Source organism: Scyliorhinus torazame, chromosome 19 (genome assembly GCF_047496885.1).
Source record: "Scyliorhinus torazame isolate Kashiwa2021f chromosome 19, sScyTor2.1, whole genome shotgun sequence".
Classification (NCBI taxonomy): Eukaryota; Metazoa; Chordata; class Chondrichthyes; order Carcharhiniformes; family Scyliorhinidae; genus Scyliorhinus; species Scyliorhinus torazame.
Window position 1 is genome coordinate 83,332,116 of NC_092725.1, and position 23,808 is coordinate 83,355,923.

General features: G+C 50.3%; 1 protein-coding gene across 5 annotated transcripts in view; it reads left to right on the forward strand.

Annotated features, from left to right (window-relative positions):
* The window catches only part of cacna1c (calcium channel, voltage-dependent, L type, alpha 1C subunit), a 1,623,635-nt gene that overhangs the window by 1,577,384 nt on the left and 22,443 nt on the right, over positions 1 to 23,808 (forward strand). For all 5 annotated transcript variants that reach the window (XM_072484617.1, XM_072484613.1, XM_072484615.1 and 2 more), the window contains one exon: positions 13,361 to 13,479. In XM_072484617.1, the coding sequence (XP_072340718.1) occupies positions 13,361 to 13,479 (119 nt within the window). The remainder of the gene's footprint in view (positions 1 to 13,360; positions 13,480 to 23,808) is intronic.

The window sequence follows — 23,808 nt, forward strand, 5'->3', positions numbered from 1 at the left end:
GTTGAGAGGATTGGCTTATGAGAAGAGACTGAGTAGACTGGGACTACATTCATTTAAAAGAATTTAGAAGAATGAGGGGGGATCTTACAGAAACATATAAAATTATGAAGGGAATAGATAAGGTAGAAGTAGGAAGATTGTTTCCACTGGCAGGTAAAACTAGAACTAGGGGGCAAAGCCTCTAAATAAGGAGGAGCAGATTGAGGACTGAGTTGAGGAGGAATTTCTTCACCCAAAGGGTTGTGAATCTGTGGAATTCCCTGTCCAGTGAAGCAGTTGATGCTACCTCATCGAATGTTTTAAGGCAAAGATAGATAGATTTTTGAACAGTAAAGGAATTAAGGGTTATGGTGAGCGGGTGAGTAAGTGGAGCTGAGTCCATAAAACGATCAGCCATGATCTTATTTAATGGCAGAGCAGGCTCGAGGGGCCAGATGGCCTACTCCTGCCCCTAGCTCTTATGTTCTTAAACCACTTAATGTAACTGCAAATAATCATTGAGTGATACTTCAAAACTTGAAACATTAAGTATTTAAATAAAATGAAATAGATATGAGAGGGCAGGTGATGTGTTGCACTGTAGCATATAAGAATTGGGGGACACTGGCAACCACATCTGCAGCTCGAGGAGCTTTAGCTCAGAGTTGATGAGCTGGAGTCCAAGTTTTAGGCACTTCAATGCATCAGGGAGGGAGATACTTACCTGGACACTTTGTTCCAGGAAGCAGTCGCACCCCTTGATTAAGTACTTCAGATTGGATTGTGGTCAGGACAGGAGACTGTGAGTGGGACAGGCATGAGGATCCAGAAGGTAGTACTGGAGGAAGCTCAGATATTCCAGTTGTCCAATAAGTTTGACATTCCTGCAACCTGTGTGGACTAGACTACAGATTGCAGGGAAGATGAGCAAACTGGCTACCGCAGCGTGATACAGGGGGACATTCAAATGGGAGGTGTAAAAAGGAATGTAGTAATAGGGGAATAGATGCTGTTCTGTGCAGCTGAAAGCATGAGTCCCGAAGGCAGTGTTACTTGCTTGGTACATGGGCTAAGGACATCTTCCCAGGGCTGGTAAAGAACTTGGAGTGTGAAAGGAAAGAGCCAGTTATTCTGGTCCATGTAGGTACGGATGACATAGATGGGACTAAAAAAGAGGTTCTGTTCAGGGAGTATGAGCTGGGGGCTAAATAACAAAACAAAACCACAAAGTTAATCATCTCTGGATTTCTACTTGAGCAACGAGCAAATTGACATAGGGTAAATAAGATCCTAAGAGTTGAACACATGGCTCAGAGATTGGTGTGTGAGGAATGGATTTCAGTTCATGTGACATTGGCATCGGGAAAAGAGGGAGTTGCTCTGTCGGGACAGGCTTCAAATAGAAAAAGGAGGCTTTTGTACGGTCTAGAAGGCTGGGGGCAGTCAAAACCCTTGAGAAATATAAGGAAAGTAGGAAGGTACTTAAGCGGGAAATTAGGAGGGCGAGGAGGAGTCATGAAAAGTCCTTGGCAAGTAGGATTAAAGTGAATCACAAACCTTTTTATTCATATGTAAAAAGCAAGAGAGTGGCCAGGGAAAGCATTGGACCACTTAAGGACAGTGGGGGGAATCTACTTGTTGAGCCTGAGGAAATGGGTGAGGTACTAAATGAGTACTTTGCATCAGTGTTCACCAAAGAAAAGGACTTTGTGGAAGATGATTCTTGGTTAGGGTGTGTGGACAGTCTGGGCCATGTGCTGTATTGTTCTTTGTTCAATTGAACTGGGCAGGGACTATTGGCTTGACGAATTGAAGAACTAGGACTGCAGGGAGGGCTTTAATTTGAATAGTTGGGGAGGAGGGTTCAAGTTATGGCAAATTTAGAAAGTTAAAGCGAAGGGACAAGGCAATTGTGCAAGGTAGTGATATCGGTAATAGGCAAATAGGGTCAGATTAGGGAAATATGGTGAGAAACCTAAAGTTAAGACTCTGAGCGCAATCGAACCAAATTGGAAGAGAATCCAATAATGAGCGTATTTACCCGGGTGTTTCAGCGCCGGGAAGGACCGCACTATCAATCAGGACTGTTACAGATGCCTGGTCAGTCATTAACAAAGGTCAAGATACTGAACCAGACGCATAACGTTTTTAAGTTTAAGACTGCAGAAAAAATTCATTCTGGTGGTGATAATATAAGATATTAGGTTTTGTTACTTTATGAACAAAACTTTCTTAAAACAATATCTAAACTTTCAAAGTTCACAGTTCTAACACTAACAGATTATATGCAGTTTCTTAAATGTTACACATGTGGTTCCATTAAACAACACTTGGCTTTAAAATACAGCTCTTGTTCCACTTATACATCCAGGCAAAGGCAGCACTTTTATTTAGGAAGCAATCTTTCTTCTGTTAGGACATCTCTTTCAGAACCCTTTTTCAAAGCTTTCTCTCTCTGTAGCAGTTTCTGTGACCTGATCCTTACATCTTTAAGCTACCAGGCTTCATGACCTGACTGGCTGCTCTCCACAGTCTTCCGTTTCCAGGTTTCCAGGTTTCCTGACCTATCTTCTTGGCTGCCCAACTGCTCTGCCTTTGGGGTGGTCCTGGCGGATTGGAAACGTGACACCACTGTTTAAAAAAGGACGTAGGCAGAAAGCGTGTAATTATAGGCCAGTTAGCTTAACTTCGGTAGTAGGGAAGATGCTGGAATCTATCATCAAGGAAGAAATAGCGAGGCATCTGGATGTAAATTGCCCCATTGGGCAGATGCAGCATGGGTTCATAAAGGGCAGATCATGCCTAACTAATTTAGTGGAATTTTTTGAGGACATTACCAGTGCGGTAGATAATGGATGTGGTATATCTGGATTTCCAGAAAGCCTTTGACAAGGTGCCACACAAAAGGTTGCTGCATAAGATAAAGATGCATGGCATTAAGGGGAAAGTAGTAGCATGGGTAGAGCATGGCTAGCACAATTGCTTCACAGCTCCAGGGTCCCAGGTTCGATTCCGGCTTGGGTCACTGTCTGTGCGGAGTCTGCACATCCTCCCCGTGTGTGCGTGGGTTTCCTCTGGGTGCTCCGGTTTCCTCCCACAGTCCAAAGATGTGCAGGTTAGGTGGATTGGCCATGATAAATTGCCTTTAGTGTCCAAAATTGTCCCCGATATGTGACAACCATCGGTTTGCCCCGGGGAGGTTGGACGGGGGGTTTCGGGTATGGCGGAGGGCGGAGATTGAGCGGGTGGGAGATTTGTTTTTGGAAGGGAGTTTCCCTAGCTTGAGGGCGCTGGAGGCCAATTTTGGGTTGATGAGGGGGAATGGATTCCGGTATATTCAGGTGCGGGACTTTTTGCGTAGGCAGATGCCATCTTTTCCACTCCTGCCACTAAGGGGGATACAAGATAGGGCAGTGTCTAGAGGATAGGTGAGGGAGGGAAGTGTTTCAGATATTTACAAGGAGCTCATGGGGGCGGAGGAGACGCATACTGAGGAGCTGAGGCATAAATGGGAGGAGGAGTTGGGAGGGGAGATTGAGGAAGGCCTGTGGGCGGACGTGCAGAGCAGGGTCAATGGGACTGCAACATGTGCCAGGCTTGGCCTGATTCAATTTAAGGTCGTCCACCGGGCCCACATGACAGTGTCCCAGATGAGCAGATTCTTCGGCGTTGAGGACAGGTGTGTAAAGTGTCTGAAAGGACCGGCAGACCATGTCCACATGTTTTGGGCTTGTCCAAAACTTAGGAGATACTGGCAGGGGTTTGAGGACATCATGTCTAGAGAATTGAACACGAGGGTGGCAATGAGTCCAGAAGTGGCGATTTTTAGGGTTTCAGTGGCCCCGGAAGTCCATGGGGAGAAAGAGGCCGACGTCTTGGCCTTTGCTTCCCTGGTAGCCCGGAGACGGATACTGCTAGCTTGGAGGGACTCAAAGCTCCCGAAGCCGGAAGCCTGGCTGTCAGACATGTCAGTTTCCTGGGCTTAGAGAAAATCAAGTTTGCCTTGAGTGGGTCGTTGTGAGGGTTCGCCCGGAAGTGGCAACCATTCATTGACTTCTTTGCGGAGAATTAATCGACAGCGGGGAGGGTTAGGGGAATGTAGTATAGGGAGTCAATTAGGCAGATCTGGGTGGGGCGGGCTACGGCAATTGCACTATGTACTTTGTTTACTGTACAGCCATTTTATTTTCTCGTTCTGTAATTCTACTGTTTACAATGTCGAAAAATACCTCATTAACATTGTTTATTAAAAAAAAAGAAATATGCTATCGGGACTTTGGCTGGTCGGGGGGAGAATGGCAGAGCAGGCCTCAACCAATGGCTGCAGGTGAGGGGAACGCAACGCGGAGTACTTCCCACTTTTCAAGGGCCGGAGAATTGAGGAACCGATTCCATGCGTGGAAATGGATTCTCTGTCCCGGTGCTGGACGCGATTTTGGCATCAGGGTGCGGAGAATCCAACCCATGGTCTCACTAACACGCTGTAGAACTGCGTGGGTTACTTGTAGTTCTTCCTGCTTAAGTGGACAAGTTCTCATTTTCCCACATTATACTCCATATGTCAAATTATTGCCCGCTCACCCAACCTATTAATGTCCCTTTGTAAACTCTTTTGTCCTCTTCACAACCTCCTTTGCTATCTTTGTGTCTTCTGCAAATTTAGCAACATATATTCAGTCCCTTCATCCAAATCATTGATATAGATTGTAAATACTTGAGGCTCGAGCACAGATCGCTGTGGCATTCCGCCCGTCACACCTTGCCACCACAAAAATTATCCACTCTGTTTCCTGGTGGCTAACCAATCTTTATCCATGCTAATATGTTACCCCCTACACTATGAGCTATTTATTTTGCATTATAGCCTTTGAGGTTGCACCGTGTCAAATGCCTTCTGGAAATCTAAGTACAGCACATTCACAGCTTACCTTTTTATTGATATTGCTTGCTTCTTACTAAAAGAACTCCAATAAATTAGTGAAACATGATTTTCCTTTTACTAAACCATGTTGACGCCACCTGATTGCACTGAGATTTTCAAGTGCCCCGTGATAACCTTACCAACAATAGATTCCAAAAAATTCAACATGGCAGATGTTGAGCTAACTGGCCTGTAATTTCCTGCTTTCTGTCTCTGGGAAGAAAATGTCCTCAGCTCAGGTATTCCTTTTCTGGTCTTCACGTTCTCCTTTCTGTTGCGGGAGATCTTCCTGCACTAAGACAGATGGATTGACTGTGAGCACTATAAATGAAAGAGCACTTCAGAAGTATGCATTCCTGCTGTGTGTGCTTAGCCCTCCCCAGCAAGGGATTAAAATACCATTTGTGAAGGATCTTACATGCGATGGTGATCTTAAATTGACTACCAGACATGCAGGCTGATGTCTCACCTGCTGGTCTTGTGAGGCATTCCTGTAGACTCTAACCTGATGCCGTTATGAGAGTATGTGTTTGGAGTGAGTAGAAGTTTTAAAATATATATATTTTTCTTCAGGTTTTTTAACAACACAATTGTTTCCCCTTACAAACAATCACACCCCTGCCACCCCCCCCCCCCCCCGTAACAAAATAACGCAAATTCTCCCTGAGCAAGATATATACATGGCAAGATAGTATATTTACATAGCTTTATACACTGGCTCTTGGCCGCGCGTACCGTTTCCCCCCACCCTCCATGCTATCTCCCACTCGTCCATCCCCTCAAACAGTCTCTCGTTCCCCCCTCCCACCCCCCACCCCCCAGGGTTGCTGCTGCTGCTGATCGACCTTCTTCTAACGCTCCGCGAGATATTCTAGGAACGGTTGCCACCGCCTGGAAAACCCCTGTGCAGACCCTCTCAAAGCAAACTTGATTCTCTCCAATTTTATGAACCCCGCCATGTCGTTAATCCAGGCCTCCAGGCTAGGGGGCTTCGCCTCCTTCCACAATAACTAGACCCTTCGCCAGGGTACTAGGGACGCAAAGGCCAGAATTCCGGCCTCTTTCGCCTCCTGCACTCCCGGCTCATCCACTACTCCAAATATTGCTAACCCCCAGCTTGGCTTGACCTGGACTTTCACCACCTGGGATATTACTCCCGCCACTCCTCTCCAGAACCTCTCCAATGCCGGGCATGACCAAAACATATGGACATGGTTCACCGGGCTCCCTGAACATCTTTCACATCTATCCTCTCCCCCAAAGAACCTACTCAGCCTCGCCCTCGTCAAATGCGCTCTGTGAACCACCTTAAATTGTATCAGACTGAGCCTGGCACATGAGGAGGAGGTATTAACCCTACCCAGGGTGTTGGCCCATAGCCCTTCCTCAATCTCCTCCCCCAGCTCCTCCTCCCATTTACCTTTCAGTTCTTCGACTAGCGCTTCCCCCTCTTCTTCCATCTCTTGGTATATTTCCGACACCTTGCCCTCCCCGACCCATATCCCCGAGATCACCCTATCTTGAACTTCTTGTGCCGGGAGCAACGGAAATTCCCTCACCTGTCGCCTCACAAAAGCCCTCACCTGCATATATCTAAATGCATTTCCCGGGGGTAACTCAAATTTCTCATCCAGTGCCCCTAGGCTCGCAAATGTCCCGTCAATGAACAGGTCCCCCATTCTTCTTATCCCCTCCCGATGCCAGCCTTGGAACCCCCCGTCCATCTTCCCCGGGACAAACCGGTGGTTACCCCTGATCGGGGACCACACCGATGCTCCCATTGCACCCCTGTGTCTTCTCCACTGGCCCCAGATCTTTAGTGTTGCCGCCACCACCGGGCTTGTGGTGTATTTTGTCGGCGAGAGCGGCAGCGGTGCCGTTACCAACGCCCCCAGGCTCGTTCCTGTACAGGACGCCATCTCCATCCTCTTCCATGCCGCCCCCTCTCCCTCCATAACCCACTTACGGATCATCGCCACATTTGCTGCCCAGTAGTAACTCTCTAGGTTTGGCAAAGCCAACCCTCCTCGGTCCCTGTTGCGTTCCAAGAACCCTCTCCTAACCCTCGGGGTCTTATTTGCCCACACATACCCCATGATACTCCTACCTACTCTCTTGAAAAAGCCCTTGGTGATCACGATGGGGAGGCACTGAAACACAAACAAAAACCTCGGAAGGACCACCATTTTGACCGACTGCACCCTACCCGCCAACGAGAGCGGGAGCATGTCCCATTTTTTAAAATCCTCCTCCATTTGCTCCACCACCCTCGTCAAATTCAGTTTATGTAGGGCCCCCCAACTTCTCGCTATCTGGATCCCCAGATACCGAAAAGTCCTCTCCGCCCTCCTCAGCGGTAGGTCCCCTATCCCTCTTTCTTGGTCCCCTGCCTGTAATACAAAAAGCTCACTCTTCTCTACATTAAGCTTGTAGCCCGAGAACTCTCCAAACTCCTTCAGAGTCTGCATGGCCTCCACCATCCCCTCCATTGGGTCCGCCACGTATAGCAGCAGGTCATCCGCATATAGCGATACCCGATGCTCCTCTCCCCCACGGACTATCCCCGTCCAATTCTGAGACTCCCTAAGTGATATGGCCAAGGGTTCGATCGCCAATGCAAACAACAGGGGGGACAGGGGGCACCCCTGTCTCGTCCCTCGGAACAGCCGAAAGTACTCCGACCTCCGCCGGTTTTTCACTACGCTCGCCACCGGGGCGCTGTAACGGAGCTTAACCCATCTAATAAACCCTCCCCCGAACCCAAACCTGCGCAATACCTCCCAGAGGTACTCCCACTCTACTCGGTCAAAGGCTTTTTCCGCGTCCATAGCTGCCACTATCTCCGCCTCTCCCTCCTCCGATGTCATCGTTATCACGTTTAAGAGCCGCCGCACATTGCTATTTAACTGCCTGCCCTTTACGAATCCCGTTTGGTCCTCGTGAATCACCCCTGGGACACAGTCCTCAATCCTAGTGGCCAGTACCTTCGCCAATAGCTTAGCATCCACATTGAGGAGCGAAATCGGCCTGTACGATCCACATTGCAGTGGATCCTTGTCTCGCTTTAGAATCAGGGAGATTGTCGCCTCCGACATTGTCTGGGGCAGGGTTCCCTCCTCTCTTGCCTCGTTGAAGGTCCTCACTAGTAGCGGGGCCAGCAGGTCCACATATTTTCTATAGAATTCCACCGGGAACCCATCCGGCCCCGGGGCCTTCCCCGCCTGCATGCTCCCCAAACCCTTACTCAACTCCTCCAACCCAATTGGTGCCCCCAAACCAACCGCCTCCTGCTCCTCCACCCTCGGGAACCCTAGCTGGTCCAGGAATCGCCTCATCCCCCCCTTCCCCCCCTGGGGGCTGGGATCTGTACAGCTCTTCATAAAAGTCCTTAAATACCTTATTTCTTTCCATTGAACTTCGAACCGTGGCTCCCCTTACATCTTTGATTCCCCCTATTTCCCTCGCTGCCACCCTCTTATGGAGCTGGTGCGCCAGCATCCAACTAGCCTTTTCCCCGTACTCGTAAGTCGCCCCTTGCGCCTTCCTCCACTGTGCCTCCGCCTTGCCCGTGGTCAGCAGGTCAAACTCCGTCTGGAGCCATCGCCTTTCCCCAAGTAATCTTTCCTCCGGGGCCTCTGCGTATCTCCTGTCCACCCGCAAGATCTCCCCCACTAGCCTCTCCCTTTCCATTCCCTCTATCTTCTCCCTATGAGCCCTGATGGAGATCAGCTCTCCCCTGATCACCACCTTCAACGCCTCCCATACCACCCCCACTCGCACCTCCCCGTTGTCGTTGGCCTCCAAGTACCTTTCAATACACCCCCTCACCTTCCCACACACCACCTCATCGGCCAGCAGTCCCACATCCAGCCGCCACAGCGGGCATTGGTCCCTCTCCTCTCCCAGCTCCAGTTCCACCCAGTGCGGGGCATGGTCCGAAACGGCTATGGCCGAATACTCCGTCCCCCCCCCACTCTCGGGATGAGCGCCCTGCCCAGAACAAAGAAATCTATCCGGGAGTAAGCCTTATGCACGTGGGAGAAAAAAGAAAATTCCCTGGCCTGCGGTCTTGCAAACCTCCATGGGTCCACTCCCCCCATCTGATCCATAAACCCCCTAAGTACCTTGGCCGCCGCCGGCCTCCTTCCCTTCCTTGATCTGGAGCGGTCCAGTGCTGGGTCCAGCACCGTATTGAAGTCCCCTCCCATTATTAGTCCTCCTACCTCCAGGTCCGGAATGCGCCCCAACATGCGCTTCATGAATCCAGCACCGTCCCAGTTCGGAGCGTATACATTTACCAACACCACCCACGTCCCTTGCAACCTACCGCTCACCATCACATATCTCCCTCCATTATCCGCTACGATAGTCTTGGACTCAAATGACACATGCTTTCCCACCAGAATTGCCACCCCTCTGTTTTTTGCGTCCAATCCCGAGTGAAATACCTGTCCTACCCATCCCTTTCTTAACCTGACCTGGTCCGCCACCTTCAGGTGTGTCTCTTGGAGATCTGAAGGCACATCTGCCTTCAGTCACTTCAAGTGCGCGAACACTAGAGCCCGCTTCACCGGCCCATTCAGGCCCCTCACGTTCCACGTTATCAGCCGGATTGGAGGGACTTTCACCCCCCCCCCCCCCCCGCCGACTAGCCATCTCCTTTTCTGGGCCAGTCCCTTGTCTGCGTCTCCCTCACTCTCCAGTCCCCCAACTGGGGGACCCCCGCCCCAGCCACCTCTTCTGTGTCCCGTTCTCTTTCGGCCAGTGCAGCAGCAACCCTTCCCCCCCCCTTGCCCCCCTCCCTCCTCTCCTCCCCTTCCCACTCCCCCCCACCCCCCCCGCTAGATCCCCGTCTAGCTTTTTTGCTCCCCCATATCCCTCCCGTAAGTCAGCTGACACCTGCTGACCCCGGCTTCCCCCGCCATCCCTTTAACCCCCCCCCGTGTGGGAATCTCCCAATCAATGTACATTCCTTTGTTCCCCTTCCCGCCTTTTTGGCCGCGCACGGGAAAGACAACCCCACGCTTCCCAAAGCCTGCCCCGCCTCCCATGGCGCAGCTCCTGTCATGGCCTTGTCCCTCTCCCCCAGCCCATATATCCTTTCCTGCGCGTGGTTGACCCCCTATGTACAACAACCATCATACTTCAACCCTCAAACACCCCCCTCCCACACAAACCCTCAATTAGAGTCCAATTTTTCAGCTAGTATAAAGGTCCACGCCTCTTCGGGCGTTTCGAAGTAGTGGTGTTGGCCATTATGTGTAACCCACAGTCGCGCTGGCTGCAGCATTCCAAATTTCACTCCTTTCCGATGCAGCACCGCTTTGGCCCGGTTGAAACCCGCTCTCCGCTTAGCGACCTCCGCGCTCCAGTCCGGGTATATTCTGATCTCCGCATTGTCCCACTTACTGCTCCGTTCCTTCTTGGCCCATTTCAGGACCCTCTCTCTCTCCGTAAACCGGTGAAATCTCACCACCATCGCCCTTGGCGGCTCTTTTGCCTTGGGCTTCCTCGCTAGCACTCGGTGCGCCCCATCCAGCTCCAGCAATCTCGGGGGGGCCTCCACACCCATCAGCGTCTCAATCATTGTGCCCGCATATGCCGCGGCATCGGCCCCCTCCATTCCTTCTGGGAGACCCAGGATCCTCAAGTTGTTTCTCCTTGATCTGTTCTCCAGGTCTTCGAGTCTTCCCGCCCACGTCCTGTGCAGCGCCTCGTGCCGCTCCACTCTCTCCGCCAGGCCCACAAGCTCGTCGTCGTTCTCACTCACTTTTTCCTGGATCTCCTGAATCTTCACCTCTTGGGCTTTCTGGGTTGCTCCAAGCTTTTCCACCATTGCCAGTATAGGCGCCACCATCTCCTTACGCAGCTCCTCGAAGCAGCCCTTGAGAACTCTTTCATCTCCTCTCTGTCCGTGGGCGCCGCCATTTTGTTTTTTTCTTCTTTCTTCTCCCGCTGCTCCAGGGCAGCTTTCCTCGCCGTTTCACTGCGGGTCCGGTCCATGCAGGTCTGTCAGGGACTTCCTCCGTTCTTCCCCACGGGTTTTTTTTTTTTAAAGGTCCGTTGGGGCTCCGTTAGCGGGCCCAAAAGTCCGGCACGGTCAGGTACAAGGACTTCCAGAACCAACCCAAGAATATAGGACCTCCCGCCTTTCCTGGTGGAGATTCCCCTAGATGACTTAGCTGAACCATCTGGGTGTTTTGTCCTTTTGTCCATCATGGTAAAGCAGGATTGTACAACACACCTACCTCAGTGAGTGAATGCCTTGGCAGATGTTGTTGGCAGTGCCAGTGGAAAGTGCATGAGTATTGCTCAGTCATGACCCTCTTCTCCCCTAAGCGATGCACTCACTGAGCTCCTCCGGCGGATCTGTCTGTCGAGTGCATGACGTGGGAGACCAGTTGTAATTCACTCTGGCGTGCCCGTATTGAAATGAATGAATGAAATGAAATTGCTTATTGTCACAAGTAGACTTGAAATTAAGTTACTGTGAAAAGCCCCTAGTCGCCACATTCCGGTGCCTGTTCGGGGAGGCTGTTGCAGGATTCCAAGGTGGAATGGATTATCTAACGGGCGAGGAATGATCAGAGCCTGATAATGTCACACAAATTTATTATATGGAGTTCCCGAAGGTAAACATGGGGATTCCCTAGGTCACTGGCAGGGCCGAGGACAATCACAAGGAGACATCCCGCAGATGTAAAACTCGATTTGGACCTTAAGTGAGATTTTCCGCTCCCGTCACCAAATCCACGTTCAACGGGATATTACTTGGCGGCAGCAACTCCGAGAAACATCCAGTCTGTTTTTGGCCTTGGGGTGATTTTCTCCGGGGCCCCACTTGCCAACAGAAAAGGCTCCTTGCCGATCGGGATGATATTGTGTCCAGAAACCCCATTTTTCTCTCCCCACCCCCCTTTTCAGGCCACCCCCTACATCATTCCCCAACCTTGAGAAGCCCCCCCCCTCCCCTCCCCTCCCCCCCCTCCGGCAGACACTGCAGGGTGCCTGGGCAGTGCCAGGTTGGCAGTGCCCAGGTGCCATGGAGAGTGCTATAGTGCCACCCTGCTCTGTTCCCAACCACCCATGATCTCCAATGGCGAGGAAAGCATCCCAGCTGCTGATGTGCCTTGTCCATATTTATGTGGACCAGTACTAAATGGCGCCCTGTTGAGGTCTCCCACGCACGGCTGTTGAGTATTGGGCGCCAAGTGAATCTGAAACCTGGTTATTTGAATGAATCAGTAGGTTCATTTAAATTTTCAGAACTGGATCTCGCCCCGCTTGGCACAGTGAGTCAGCCAGATTTGGGGTTTGCGTGCGATTCACCTAAGTGGTCACTGAATCGCATCCTATATTATTGACTTGGATTAAAGGACAAAGGGTATTGTAGCCAAATTTGCTGTTTCTCGCAATAATTATTATTTATCCTATATAAATATATTTATTCCTCACCACTTCACCACTTTGGTTTTCAATATTTATCTCAATTTCTCACAGACCTTTTTGACTTTAAACCATGGACTTTTCTGAGAGAAATGCTTCTGAATTGGAATGACTTCACAATTTTTTGCAGAATCAGAATAAAGTAAAATTTGCCTGATTATGAAAAATATTTAAAGTTTAACTGAGATGATTTCATCGAGATCAAGTGTATTTTCCCCTTAGAAACCAGAACTACGAACAAAGAGTGTTGCTATTCTAAGTATTTGAATTCCACAGTATGCCATCGAATAGGCACCATAAGTAGTCAAATTCCACAACAATCGAAGACACTCTTCATTCTGAATGTCCCACTTCAAAATGGTTTAGGGAACTATCCATCGGGAGTATCATAGCAAATAATGAGACTATTTGTCCTGAGTGCACATTTTCTCGAATGATATAGGGATTGTTATATCTAGGAAATACTTAAATCAATGAGGTAATTAAATATTGTTTTTTAATTTCAGACTGCCCGGATATTTCTTAGCTATGAATTTTCAATATTAGCAGAGACCTTGAAGTTTAATTGATGCAGTATGTATGTCTGCTCCCATCACTAATGTTAGTCAAGTACAATACCTAATTGAGACTATCCATCCCATGCATAAGTATCTTAGCTATATTATCGAATATCCATTTCTCAGCACTTGTTTCTCTTGCAGTGTAAAGAATTTACTTTCAGAATCCTTTTGGTAAAAAGGTGAGGCTAAGAGAGCAACTGAGAAAAAGCTTCCTGGTGTTATTAAGCTGCAGATTGGAATGGCAATTTTTATAGAGATTTGGCTCTTTGATTTTTTTAATTGAGGTTTGACTGAACAATATGTTTTATCTCTATGGAACCACCATTGGGTCACCATCATCGATACTTATATTTTTGATTTTCTTGATAATTGTTCACATTAACATCAAAACTATGTATGTTCTTTTTTAAAAAATTTAATTGTGTGTTTGTCTCTTTTCTCCTGCTCCTTGCAGGAATTTCTATCAAGAGCATGATGATGACAAACAGCTCACTCCAACAGTGGATTACTGTGAGGAAAGTGATAAAAAGAAGCAGTCTCCTTCAAAAGGATTTCTTTCAGCAACATCATTAGGTAACTTTAAAAAAAACATGAACTCTAACTTGTTTTTAACGTAACTGGTGCGGATATTAACCAAAATTGCTGGATGAAAGTCACAAAATAAAATCTTAAGATACAATGACAGCACATTATAAACTTCATCATCAAAATCTTCTGTAGACAAACTTTAGATTGATTCTTTAACAACATGGTTAAAGCATATCACATCAAATCAAGACCTGTTGAGTTAGATATTGTGATTAGCCAAGCCAGTGAATGGAAAAGCCGCAGAAGTAGACTGGACTCCAGTGGAAATTTTCAAACTTGGAGGAGAAAAGATCACCCGTCATCTCCAAAAGATGTTCCTGAAAATCTAGGACAGGGAAGAAATTCCTGCTGACCTCTGGGATCGTCACCATCTTCAGAAAAGAGACAAAGCGCACCGTGGGAACTACCGAGAATCTCCCTAGCCTCCCAAGACAGGAAAGATCCTCGCTAACCATCTTCTCCCAGTCCCTGAACAAATCCTTCCAGAAAGCCAGTGTGGCTTCCAACCAAACCGTGGAACCGCGGACATGATTTTCGCTGCTCGACAACTTCAAGAGAATTGCCAGGAACAATATCAACCACTCTGATCAAGGCTTTTGATTCAGTCAATCGGAAAGTACTATGGAAGACCCTGTCAAAGGCCGGCTATCCAGAGAACTTCATCAACATGCTTCAGCTCCTCCATGACAAGATGTCCGCCAACAGTCCTCACCAATGGAATAAGACTGTAACCTTCGAGGTCAACACTGGAGTCCAGAAGGGATATGTCATCACCCGCACCCATTTCTCCACCTTCATCTCCACCGTCCTTGTTAAGATCAAGCTTCCCAGTGGAATGGACATCGTCAACAAGTTGGACGGAAAACGTTTCAACCTCAAACAGTTTAAATCCAAAAAGAAAACAGCCTTGACATCGCTGGTGGAACTTCAGTATGCAGATGACATCTTCATCTCCACTCTCTCAGAAGAGACTCTCCAAGTCATCTCCAAGACATTTTGCCGAAGCAACCTCACCCTCAGGCAAGATCCGGTCTCTCCTTCCATCAAGATCAACAAAGAAACATGGAACATTTCCCCTACCTATGGAACCACCTCTCCTCTAAGGCTGACATTGATGCAGAGATCCAACATCGTATCCAATCCGCGAGTGCCTCCTTCAGATGCCTAAGGATGAGAGTCTTTGACAATCGAACATTCGAGCTGACACAAGATCTTCGTGTACAAGGCAGGCGTCCTCCCAATTCTTGTATATGGTTCAGCAACTAGAACTATGCACAGGCACCACCTCAAGGCTCTGGAGAGGTACTATAAACGCTGTGTCTGACAGATTCTCCACATCAACTGGGATGACAGGGGTATTACCATCAGCATCCTTGAAGGAACCAAGAGAACCAGCATTGAGGCCATGATCTTCCGATACCAACTCCTCTGCTCAGGATGTCAGAGTCCTGACTGCCGAAGCAAATCTTCTTTGTCCAGCTCAAGGAAGGTTCCCAAACGAGAAGAGAACAAGAAAGCACTTGAAAGACACTCTGAAGGCTTACCTCAAGAAATTCAACGTAGGCATCAATGCCTGGGAGGCCCTAGCTCAGAAGTGCCCTACTTAGAGGAACCTTTAGCTTGAAGGGACACAATTCTTAGAGGTCACCCGATGGCAAGAGGAGGCTTGGAAAAGGAGGCTGAGAAAGGAATACCAGCGATCTAGAGTCCCAAGGACCAACCCCTTCTCCCGGTAACACCTGCCATACTGCAGTGTGAGTTAGCTGATGTGATTAGCCAAGTCTGTGATACACTTCTGTGTATGGATGTCGGCTGAGAATAGGACAAAATGTCATAGATGCAATCCTAATTCCCAATAAAGTAAGGTCACTCATGAAGAATCATCACTTACAAGAGATACAAGAAGGTTTCTAGCATCTGTAGAACCTGTTATAGACAGGTCTGGTAGAGAAATTAAACTCTTGTACCCTTTCCCCTACTGTCCATAATCAGTGTGGTTTTGGAGAGGAAGATCTGTGTGTTTCTTAGCCCCTAGAATGTGTTATCAATTTAAATAAGAGCAGCAAACTATTGTGGGTTTAAATGAAATGGGCAGTTTATTCATCCCAAAAGTCTAAATGTTACATCACTCATGCACGCACACACAAAAAAGAACATAATTTTAGAGAATAGTGCATTGTTACAAGCTATAGACAAAAGAATAGTTGATTGTTCAAAATATGCTTGACTCCAGAAAAAAAATGGTTATTGGGGGCCTGGTAAAGGTAGTGGACGGGATTCTCCATTGCACTGGCAGCGCACTCACGCCAGGGATTTCCCAATGGCATGGGGCTGCCCACAATGGGAAACCCCATTGGCTGACTGACGGGACGGAGAATCCCACTGCTGGTGGGGGCGCACCGCACCAGTTTTCTGGTGCGGGTCAGAGAATCTCACCCACTGTTTTCACTCTTATTGGTTGCTGGTCTGGAACAGACTGGTGAATTTCTTCCATGTATTGTGGAAGCTGCCAATCCTCGGATGAAAAATGTTATTATGTCCAATTTAAGGTATTCTGTCCGCTAAGTCGGACAGCCAGTCCACGCCTTGGGTAGTGCTGCTAATCTCCAGCCGAACAGGAGTATCTGGTGGACAATCAGGCAAAGGCTAGGGTGTCCCTCTCCCTGTAAAGACTGTTCCGATACCCCGAAAACTGCCACTAGTGGGCATGGCTCCATCCTCACAACCTTGGATATGGCTTCGAAAAAGTACCTAACTAGTCTGGGACAGGAGCAGAACATGTAGGTATAATTGCCGGGTCTCCCTGGCACTGTTCACATTTGTCCTCTACCTCCGGGAAGAACCCGCCCATCCGTGTTTTGGTCAAGTACAACTGGTGCACTAAATTTGGTTGTGTTAGGCTCAGTCCTGCGCATGAGAGTTGGAGTTCACCCTATGCAGTGCTTGGATACAGATTCTTCCTCTATCTCCATGCCTAGCTCTTACTACCACTTCTCTCACTTCTCGTCCAGCAACAAGCATGCCTCCTCCAGTAGACGTCCGTACATGTCAGCGCAGCTACCATCCCCTAGCTCGCCCGAGGTTAGAAGTCTGTCCAGTGGGGCACGTCCTAGTAGCTGGGAGAATGTTGCTGTATCCTTGCGAACAAAGTTCCTTATTTGTATATATCAGAACTCATTCCTTTTTGGGAGCTGGAGCTTGTCCATCAGTTCCCCTAGGGTCACAACTCTGCTGTCTACATTTAGGTCTCCTACCATCAGTACTCCTTCATCCTGTCTCCACCTTTTAAAGGACCTATTGTCACAGGGTAAATCTATGGTTCTTGCAGATGAGGGCCATGGTGAACATTGTGACCAGACTGAAGTGGTGCCTGAGTTGATTCCACGTTCTCACTGTCATGTGAGAGTACCTTTAAGAAATGTGTGTTTACAAATGGGTGTGTATATAAGTATATGTAGTGAGAGTACCTTTAAGAAATGGGTGTTTATTACTGCAGTGATGTCAGAGAGTGTGGAGTTAGGCTGTTTGCTGCAGGGTGTGTTTTAGTTTTGTTTTCAGTGTTGGACTGAAGCCAGACCAAGCAGGTGTACTGCTGTTCTCTCTGCCATCAAAAGACTATCTCTTGATCATTTGGTGAATTCAGAATTATAAATGTTTTCAGTAGTGACTTTAACCTGATGTGCTCTGTTAAAGGTTTTGTTTTTAAGTCGTATGGATGTTAAAAGGAAAGCTTAAAGGATTACTTAGTGTTGTAGGCTTTGGGGGTTGCATTTGAATTGATGGTTGCTAAGGTGTTCACTATATGTTTTAGAAAGGTTAACTTTGTAAATAAACATTGTTTGGCTTTAACAAATACTTTTCCATTTCTGCTGTACCCCACCTGTAGAGTGGGCCGTGTGCTCCCCATACCACAATCTATTAAAAGTTGTGGGTCAGGTGAACTCCATGATACACTTTGGGGTTCTCTAAACTCTGGGCCATAACATCACCACCACTGGGCTTCTTGAATACGTGGCTGGGGAGAATGGGAATGGGGCCATGGCCAGTGCTTGGAGGGATGTCACTGTACAGGAGTTCTCCATTCTTAACCATTCCATTCCTGGCTCTTTGATCCATCTCCGTACTCTTTAGTGCGATAACTGCCCAGTGGCAGAATAGGACATTCGGGCGTGCCAAGCCCCAAATTCCTCCTTCTCTGTAGGACGCTCTTGCGGATCCTGGGGTTCTTCCCCCCACCCCCCACCCACACACACACCCCTCCTGCAAGCTCATTTCACTCTTGCTCAGGTTGAGATGGCTCTGAACTTCCTTAGGAGTTCCATTATTTCTCCCATGCTGGCTAGGGGGTTTGAGACATAGATGAACAGGTCATCCGCAAAGAGTGAGACTCTGTACTCCCTGTCTCCCCTCTGGATGCCTCTCCACCACTTCACTGATCTGAGAATGATGGCCAGCGGCTCAATTACCAGGGCAAATAGCAGCGGGGATAATCGGCATCCCTGCCTCCTGCCTCTGTGCAGCCAGATGTATTCAGAGCTGGTGACGTTCGTCCATATGCTCGCTAAGGGAGCACTTTACAGTAGTTTCACCCAAGAGGTGAACCCTAACCCAAACAGTGCCTCCATGAGGTACTTCCATTTGACTCTGTCAAATGCCTTCACTTCTGGTCTCTCCTCTCCAGGTGAGGTCGTAATCATGTTCACGTCTGATGTTCACCGTTAGTAGTCTGCCCTTGACAAAGCCCGTCTGATCCTCCGCGACTACCTCTGGCACGCAACCCTCCAGTCACTTCGCCAGGGCCATCCCCAATATTTTGGCATCAAAGTTCAGGAGTGACATGGGGCGGGATTCTCTGCAATCAGCGCGATGTCCGCCGACCGGCGCCAAAAACGGTGCGAATCAGTCCGGCATCGCACCGCCCCAAAGGTGCGGAATTCTCCGCATCTTGGGGGGCCGAGCCCTCACCTTGAGGGGCTAGGCCCGCGCCGGACTGATTTCCGCCCCACCAGCTGGTGGGAAAGGCCTTTGGTGCCCCGCCAGCTGGCGCGGAAATTACTTTGCCGTTCGGCGCAGGCGCGGGAGCGCCAGCGGCCGCTCACGGCATCCCCGCGCATGCGCAGTGGAGGGGGTCTCTTCCGCCTCCGCCATAGTGAAGACCATGGCGAAGGCGGAAGGAAAAGAGTGCCCCCACGGCACAGGCCCGCCCGCGGATCGGTGGGCCCCGATCGCGGGCCAGGCCACCGTGGGGGCACCCCCCGGGGCCAGATCACCCCGCGCCCTCCCCAGGACACCGGAGCCCACCCGCGCCGCCTTGTCCCGCCGTTTGAAAGGTGGTTCAATCCACACCGGCTGCTGAGGGTTGACAGCGGCGGGACTTTGGCCCATCGCGGACCAGAGAATCGCCGGGTGATTTCCGCCGACCGGCGCGGTGCGATTCCCGCCCCTGCCGAATCTCCGGTGGCGGAGAATCCGGGACACGGCGGGGGCGGGATTTACCCCGGCCCCCGGCGATTCTCCGACCCGGTGGGGGGTCGGAGAATCGCGCCCATGGTTCTGTATGACCCGCATTTTGTCTTTTTTAGGGGTCAGCGATATCAAGGCCTCTGCCAGCGTGAGCGGCAGAGTCCCTCTCGATAGCAAGTGACTGAACATCTCCCGCATGTGCACCTTTATGGGGCAGATGGGGGAGAGGGGAGAGGGGGGAGGAGAGGGGTGGACCCATGGAGGTTCAACCATCCGAGAAGGAGTTCTCCTTCTCCCAAGTTAACTAAGTATACTCTCGCATCGACTTCTTTGTAGTGGGTAAATCAGTGTTTCCAGGGGTGGTTGGGGCAAAATACTCTGTGATAGTAATCTCCGACCACACACCGCACTATGTGGATGTGAGATTGGAAATGGGCCAGGCCCAGCGCTCCCCACAGCCTCCTCGTCGACAAGGCATTCTGCGAGAGAATGGCACAAGCCATTGACAGGTACCTATCCTGCAACCAGGATAGATACCTGGTTCCTCAATTTTTTTATAGAAGTCCACCTGAATCAGTCTGGACCTGGTGCTTTCCCCGACTGCATGGACTTAATGCTCTCCATGACTTCCTCCAGTTTTAGTGGTGCTTCCAGTCGCTGCCTGCTATCTTTCCTCCCCAACAGCTGGTATGTCCAGCCCGCCAAGAAACCGGCTCATGTTCGAGTCCCCCTTCTAGGGAATCAGAGGTGGACTGGTCCTGATAAATGGTCACAAATGTCTTGTTGAGTTATCTGATGCTGTGACTAGTTTACCATTCTTGTGCTATCTCCCTCGTGGCTTTCTGCTTTCTCAGCTGGTGACCAGCAGGTGGCTGGCCTTGTCTCCATATTCATAAAAGGTCCCCCGTGTCTGGCAGAGTTGGTGCACTGCTTTCCCGGCAGAGAGCAGGTCAAATTCTAGTTGTAGGATTTTTTTCTCTCCACCAGTAGTTCCATGGTTGGGGCCAAGGAGTGTCACCAATCCACCTCTAATATGGAGTTGATCAGCTGTTACCTAGCTGCCCTGTCTCTGAGTGCCTTGGCATCTATTATTTCATCCCTTTATCGCCGACTTCAGTGTCCCTCAGAATGTGGAGGATGAGATCTCACCATTCTGGTTGCAGGATAGGTACCTGTCAATGGCTTGTGCCATTCTCTCGCAGAATGCCTTGTCGACGAGGAGGCTGTGGGGAGCGCTGGGCCTGGCCCATTTCCAATCTCACATCCACATAGTGCGGTGTGTGGTCGGAGATTACTATCACAGAGTATTTTGCCCCAACCACCCCTGGAAACACTGATTTACCCACTACAAAGAAGTCGATGCGAGAGTATACTTAGTTAACTTGGGAGAAGGAGAACTCCTTCTCGGATGGATGAACCTCCACGGGTCCACCCCCTCTCCTCCCCCCTCTCCCCTCTCCCCCATCTGCCCCATAAATGTGTTCAGCCCTGATTTAGGACTGGATTTCTTTCCCTGATTTGGGGATGCAATGGTCCGTCCTTGTGTCTCGTGAACAGTTGAATTCTCCTCCCACGATGAGTTGGTGAGAGTCTAAGTCGAGGACTTCTGCCATGGTCTTTTTGATGAAGTCTGTGCTATCCCAGTTAGGTGCATATATATTAACAAGCACTACCGGTACCCCTTCCAGGATACCGCTGACCATTAAATGCTGTCTCCTACCCCCAGGTCCGTCACCCTATTTGCCGCTGTACGGTCGTACTTTTACTAAACAGTATGGCCACCCACCTCTCGATCTCATACCAAAGCATGCTTGGTAGGTCTGTCCTATGCAGCTCTTGCTTAACCTCAGTTGGCCCTTCTCCCTCAGGTGTTTCTCCTGGAGGAAGACTATGTCAGCTCTCAGGCTCTTTAGATGCGCAAAGACTCTGGGTCTTTTCACTGGATTGTTGAGTCCCCTAAGTTTCAGGTGACTATTCTGATCAGGGGGGTTGTTTCTGTCCTCACCCCCATCTCCGCCCCACCCCGCCCCACCCTTGCTGCGGGATCAGCTCTGCGTGCAGAGTTTCCCTTTGTTTGTGGGCTATCCAAGATGGCCACCATTTTCTTCTTTGTTCTGGCTGCCTCCATGTGCGACCTGTTGTAATCAGCATTCTACCTGCCCCTTCTGTCAGATGCTACCTCCCCTCCTTGCTGCGCCATGTCTCCCCCACCACCTTCCCCTCCTCGCTCCCGTGCACCAGCATGCTCGCCAGTGCGGATACCACCCCCAGCCCTGCAAGTGTTCCGTCCAGAGAATTAAGAAACAGTGTTAGTAATCCTTATATGTCCACTATTGCTTTCTTCCCAACCTGTTTAATCTGGATGAACTCGTCTGCGTCCTCTGGTGTGTTAAAATAATGTTCCTTATTGCCGTATGTTATCCAGAACATTCCAAACCGCACCTTGTTTTTAAATAAAACCGCTTTGGCCCCATTGAATTCAGCCACGTCAGCCCCAATGTTCTGATAGATACAGTATGTCCCTTCCATCTACGGGACCGCATGCTTCTTGTTCAGTTCAGAATTCGCTCTTGGTTCTCCTGCTCTAGGCCTTTTGCCGGAGCGACATGTGGGCTCCATCTATCTCTGGGTGTTTGGTGAAGCCTTCCCCCCTGTGACCAGCTTTCCGAGCATCTGCACGATGTACGTCTCCCTCAGGGGCTGGTTTAGCACACTGGGCTAAATAGCTGGTTTTTAAAGCAGACCAAGGCAAGCCAGCAGCATGGTCCAATTCCCGTACCAGCCTCCCTGAACAGGCGCCGGAATGTGGCAACTTGGGGCTTTTCACAGTAACTTCATTTGAAGTATCCTTGTGACAATAAGCAATTTTCATTTCATTCCATTCATTTCATTTAATTACTCCGTTTGGTTTCTGCCCTCAGGTAGCCCGCTAATCCTTAGGCTCTGGTGGCGGGACCTGTTCTCCTGACCTTCCCCTTGAATGCTCCCTAGGTTGCTACCATGTGGTAGTATGCATTAGGGGTCATGTGGGACTGTGAAGCCGTGATGTCATTGGCTGACAGATCCCGGGTCCTGGTTGGCCGTTGACCTCTAGCTCCGCCCTGAAGGCGGAGTATAAGAACCAGGAGTCCTCCCCCGCAGGCCAGTCTACTACTGAACTGCGGGGGAACAGTCACGCTTAATAAAGCCTCGTCGACTTCACTCTATTCGTCTCTCGGAGTCTTTGTGCGCTACAATTTATTAAGCGTGACTAAAGGACTATGGAGCTCAGGATCATCCCGGAATGCCTGAGGATCAGCCCCCACGCAGTGAACGCAGCAGCAGCTTTCAAGCACTGGCAGACTTGTTTCGAGGCCTACCTCAGAACGGCCCCCGGCCGGGTCACAGAAGACCAAAAACTACAGGTCCTGCACTCGAGGTTAAGCACGGAGATTTTCTCTCTCATCGAAGACGCAGAGGATTTCCAGACGGCGTTCGCAGCACTAAAAAGTCTCTATGTTCGCCCAGTAAACCAGATCTACGCTCGCTATCAACTCGCAATGAGACGGCAAAGTCCCGGAGAATCGATAGATGAATTCTACGCCGCTCTACTAATTTTGGGACGGGCCTGCAGCTGCCCGCCGGTGAACGCAAATGAACACACGGACATGTTAATGCGCGATGCTTTTGTGGCAGGTATGAACTCCTTCCAAATCCGCCAAAGACTTTTAGAAAAAGAGTCGCTAGGACTCTCAGAGGCACGGGCCCTAGCAGCCTCCCTGGACGTGGCCGCGTGAAACGCCCGCGCCTATGGCCCCGACCGCGCGGCAGCCCATTGGGCTCCGTACGCACCCGTCGCGACAAACCCACCCCCCCCCCGGACACCCCACAGGCTTGCGCGGTTCAAACGCCAAGTCGCACCGGGGGAGCCCGCTGCTATTTCTGCGGCCAGGCGAAACACCCCCGGCAGCGCTGCCCAGCCCGCGCAGCGATCTGTAAGAGCTGCGGGAAAAAGGGCCATTTCGCGGCTGTGTGCCGGTCCCGGGAGGTCGCCGCTGTCCCAGGAGAACAGGGAGCCCTGCACGCCTTTTACGCTCCCCAACCCCCCCAGCGCCCCATGTACGACCCGCAGGCGCAACCACTTTGGGTCCCGACCACCGCTCTCCCCAGAGAAGAGGGAGTCCTGCGTGTTCCTAACGCTCCCCAACCCCCCCAGCGCCCCATGTGCGACCCGCAGGCGCCGCCATTTTGGGTCCCGGCCACCACGAGGGGAGGAGGGGCGCCGCTATCTTGGACCACCCCAGACCTGTGCGACGCATGGGGGTGGCCATTTTGTCCACCCCCGCCGCCATCCTATGACCCCCCAGCCATGTGCGATGCATGGGGGCAGCCATCTTGTTCACCCCCGACGCCATCTTGGACGGCAACAACGGACCCCAGTGTCGACGGCTCCACGGGATTCGAAGAAGACGCTCAACCATTACGACCACGTCTGGCTTCAATGACGCTGGACCAAGCACGGCCCCGGACGCTCCAGACGACGACGACAACGGTGCTGATAGACACCATGCCTGGTCGACTCCGGGAGCACGGAGAGCTTTATCCACCCCGACACAGTAAGACACTGTTCTTTGACCATCCGTCCCAGCGCACAAAAGATTTCCCTAGCTGCAGGATCCCACTCCGTACAGATCAAAGGCTTCTGCATAGTTACCCTAACGGTGCAAGGGAGGGAGTTCAAAAACTACAGGCTCCACGTCCTTCCCCAACTCTGCGCCCCCACATTACTGGGATTAGACTTCCAGTGCAATCTACAGAGCCTAACCTTCAAATTCGGCGGCCCAATACCCCCACTCACTATCTGCGGCCTCG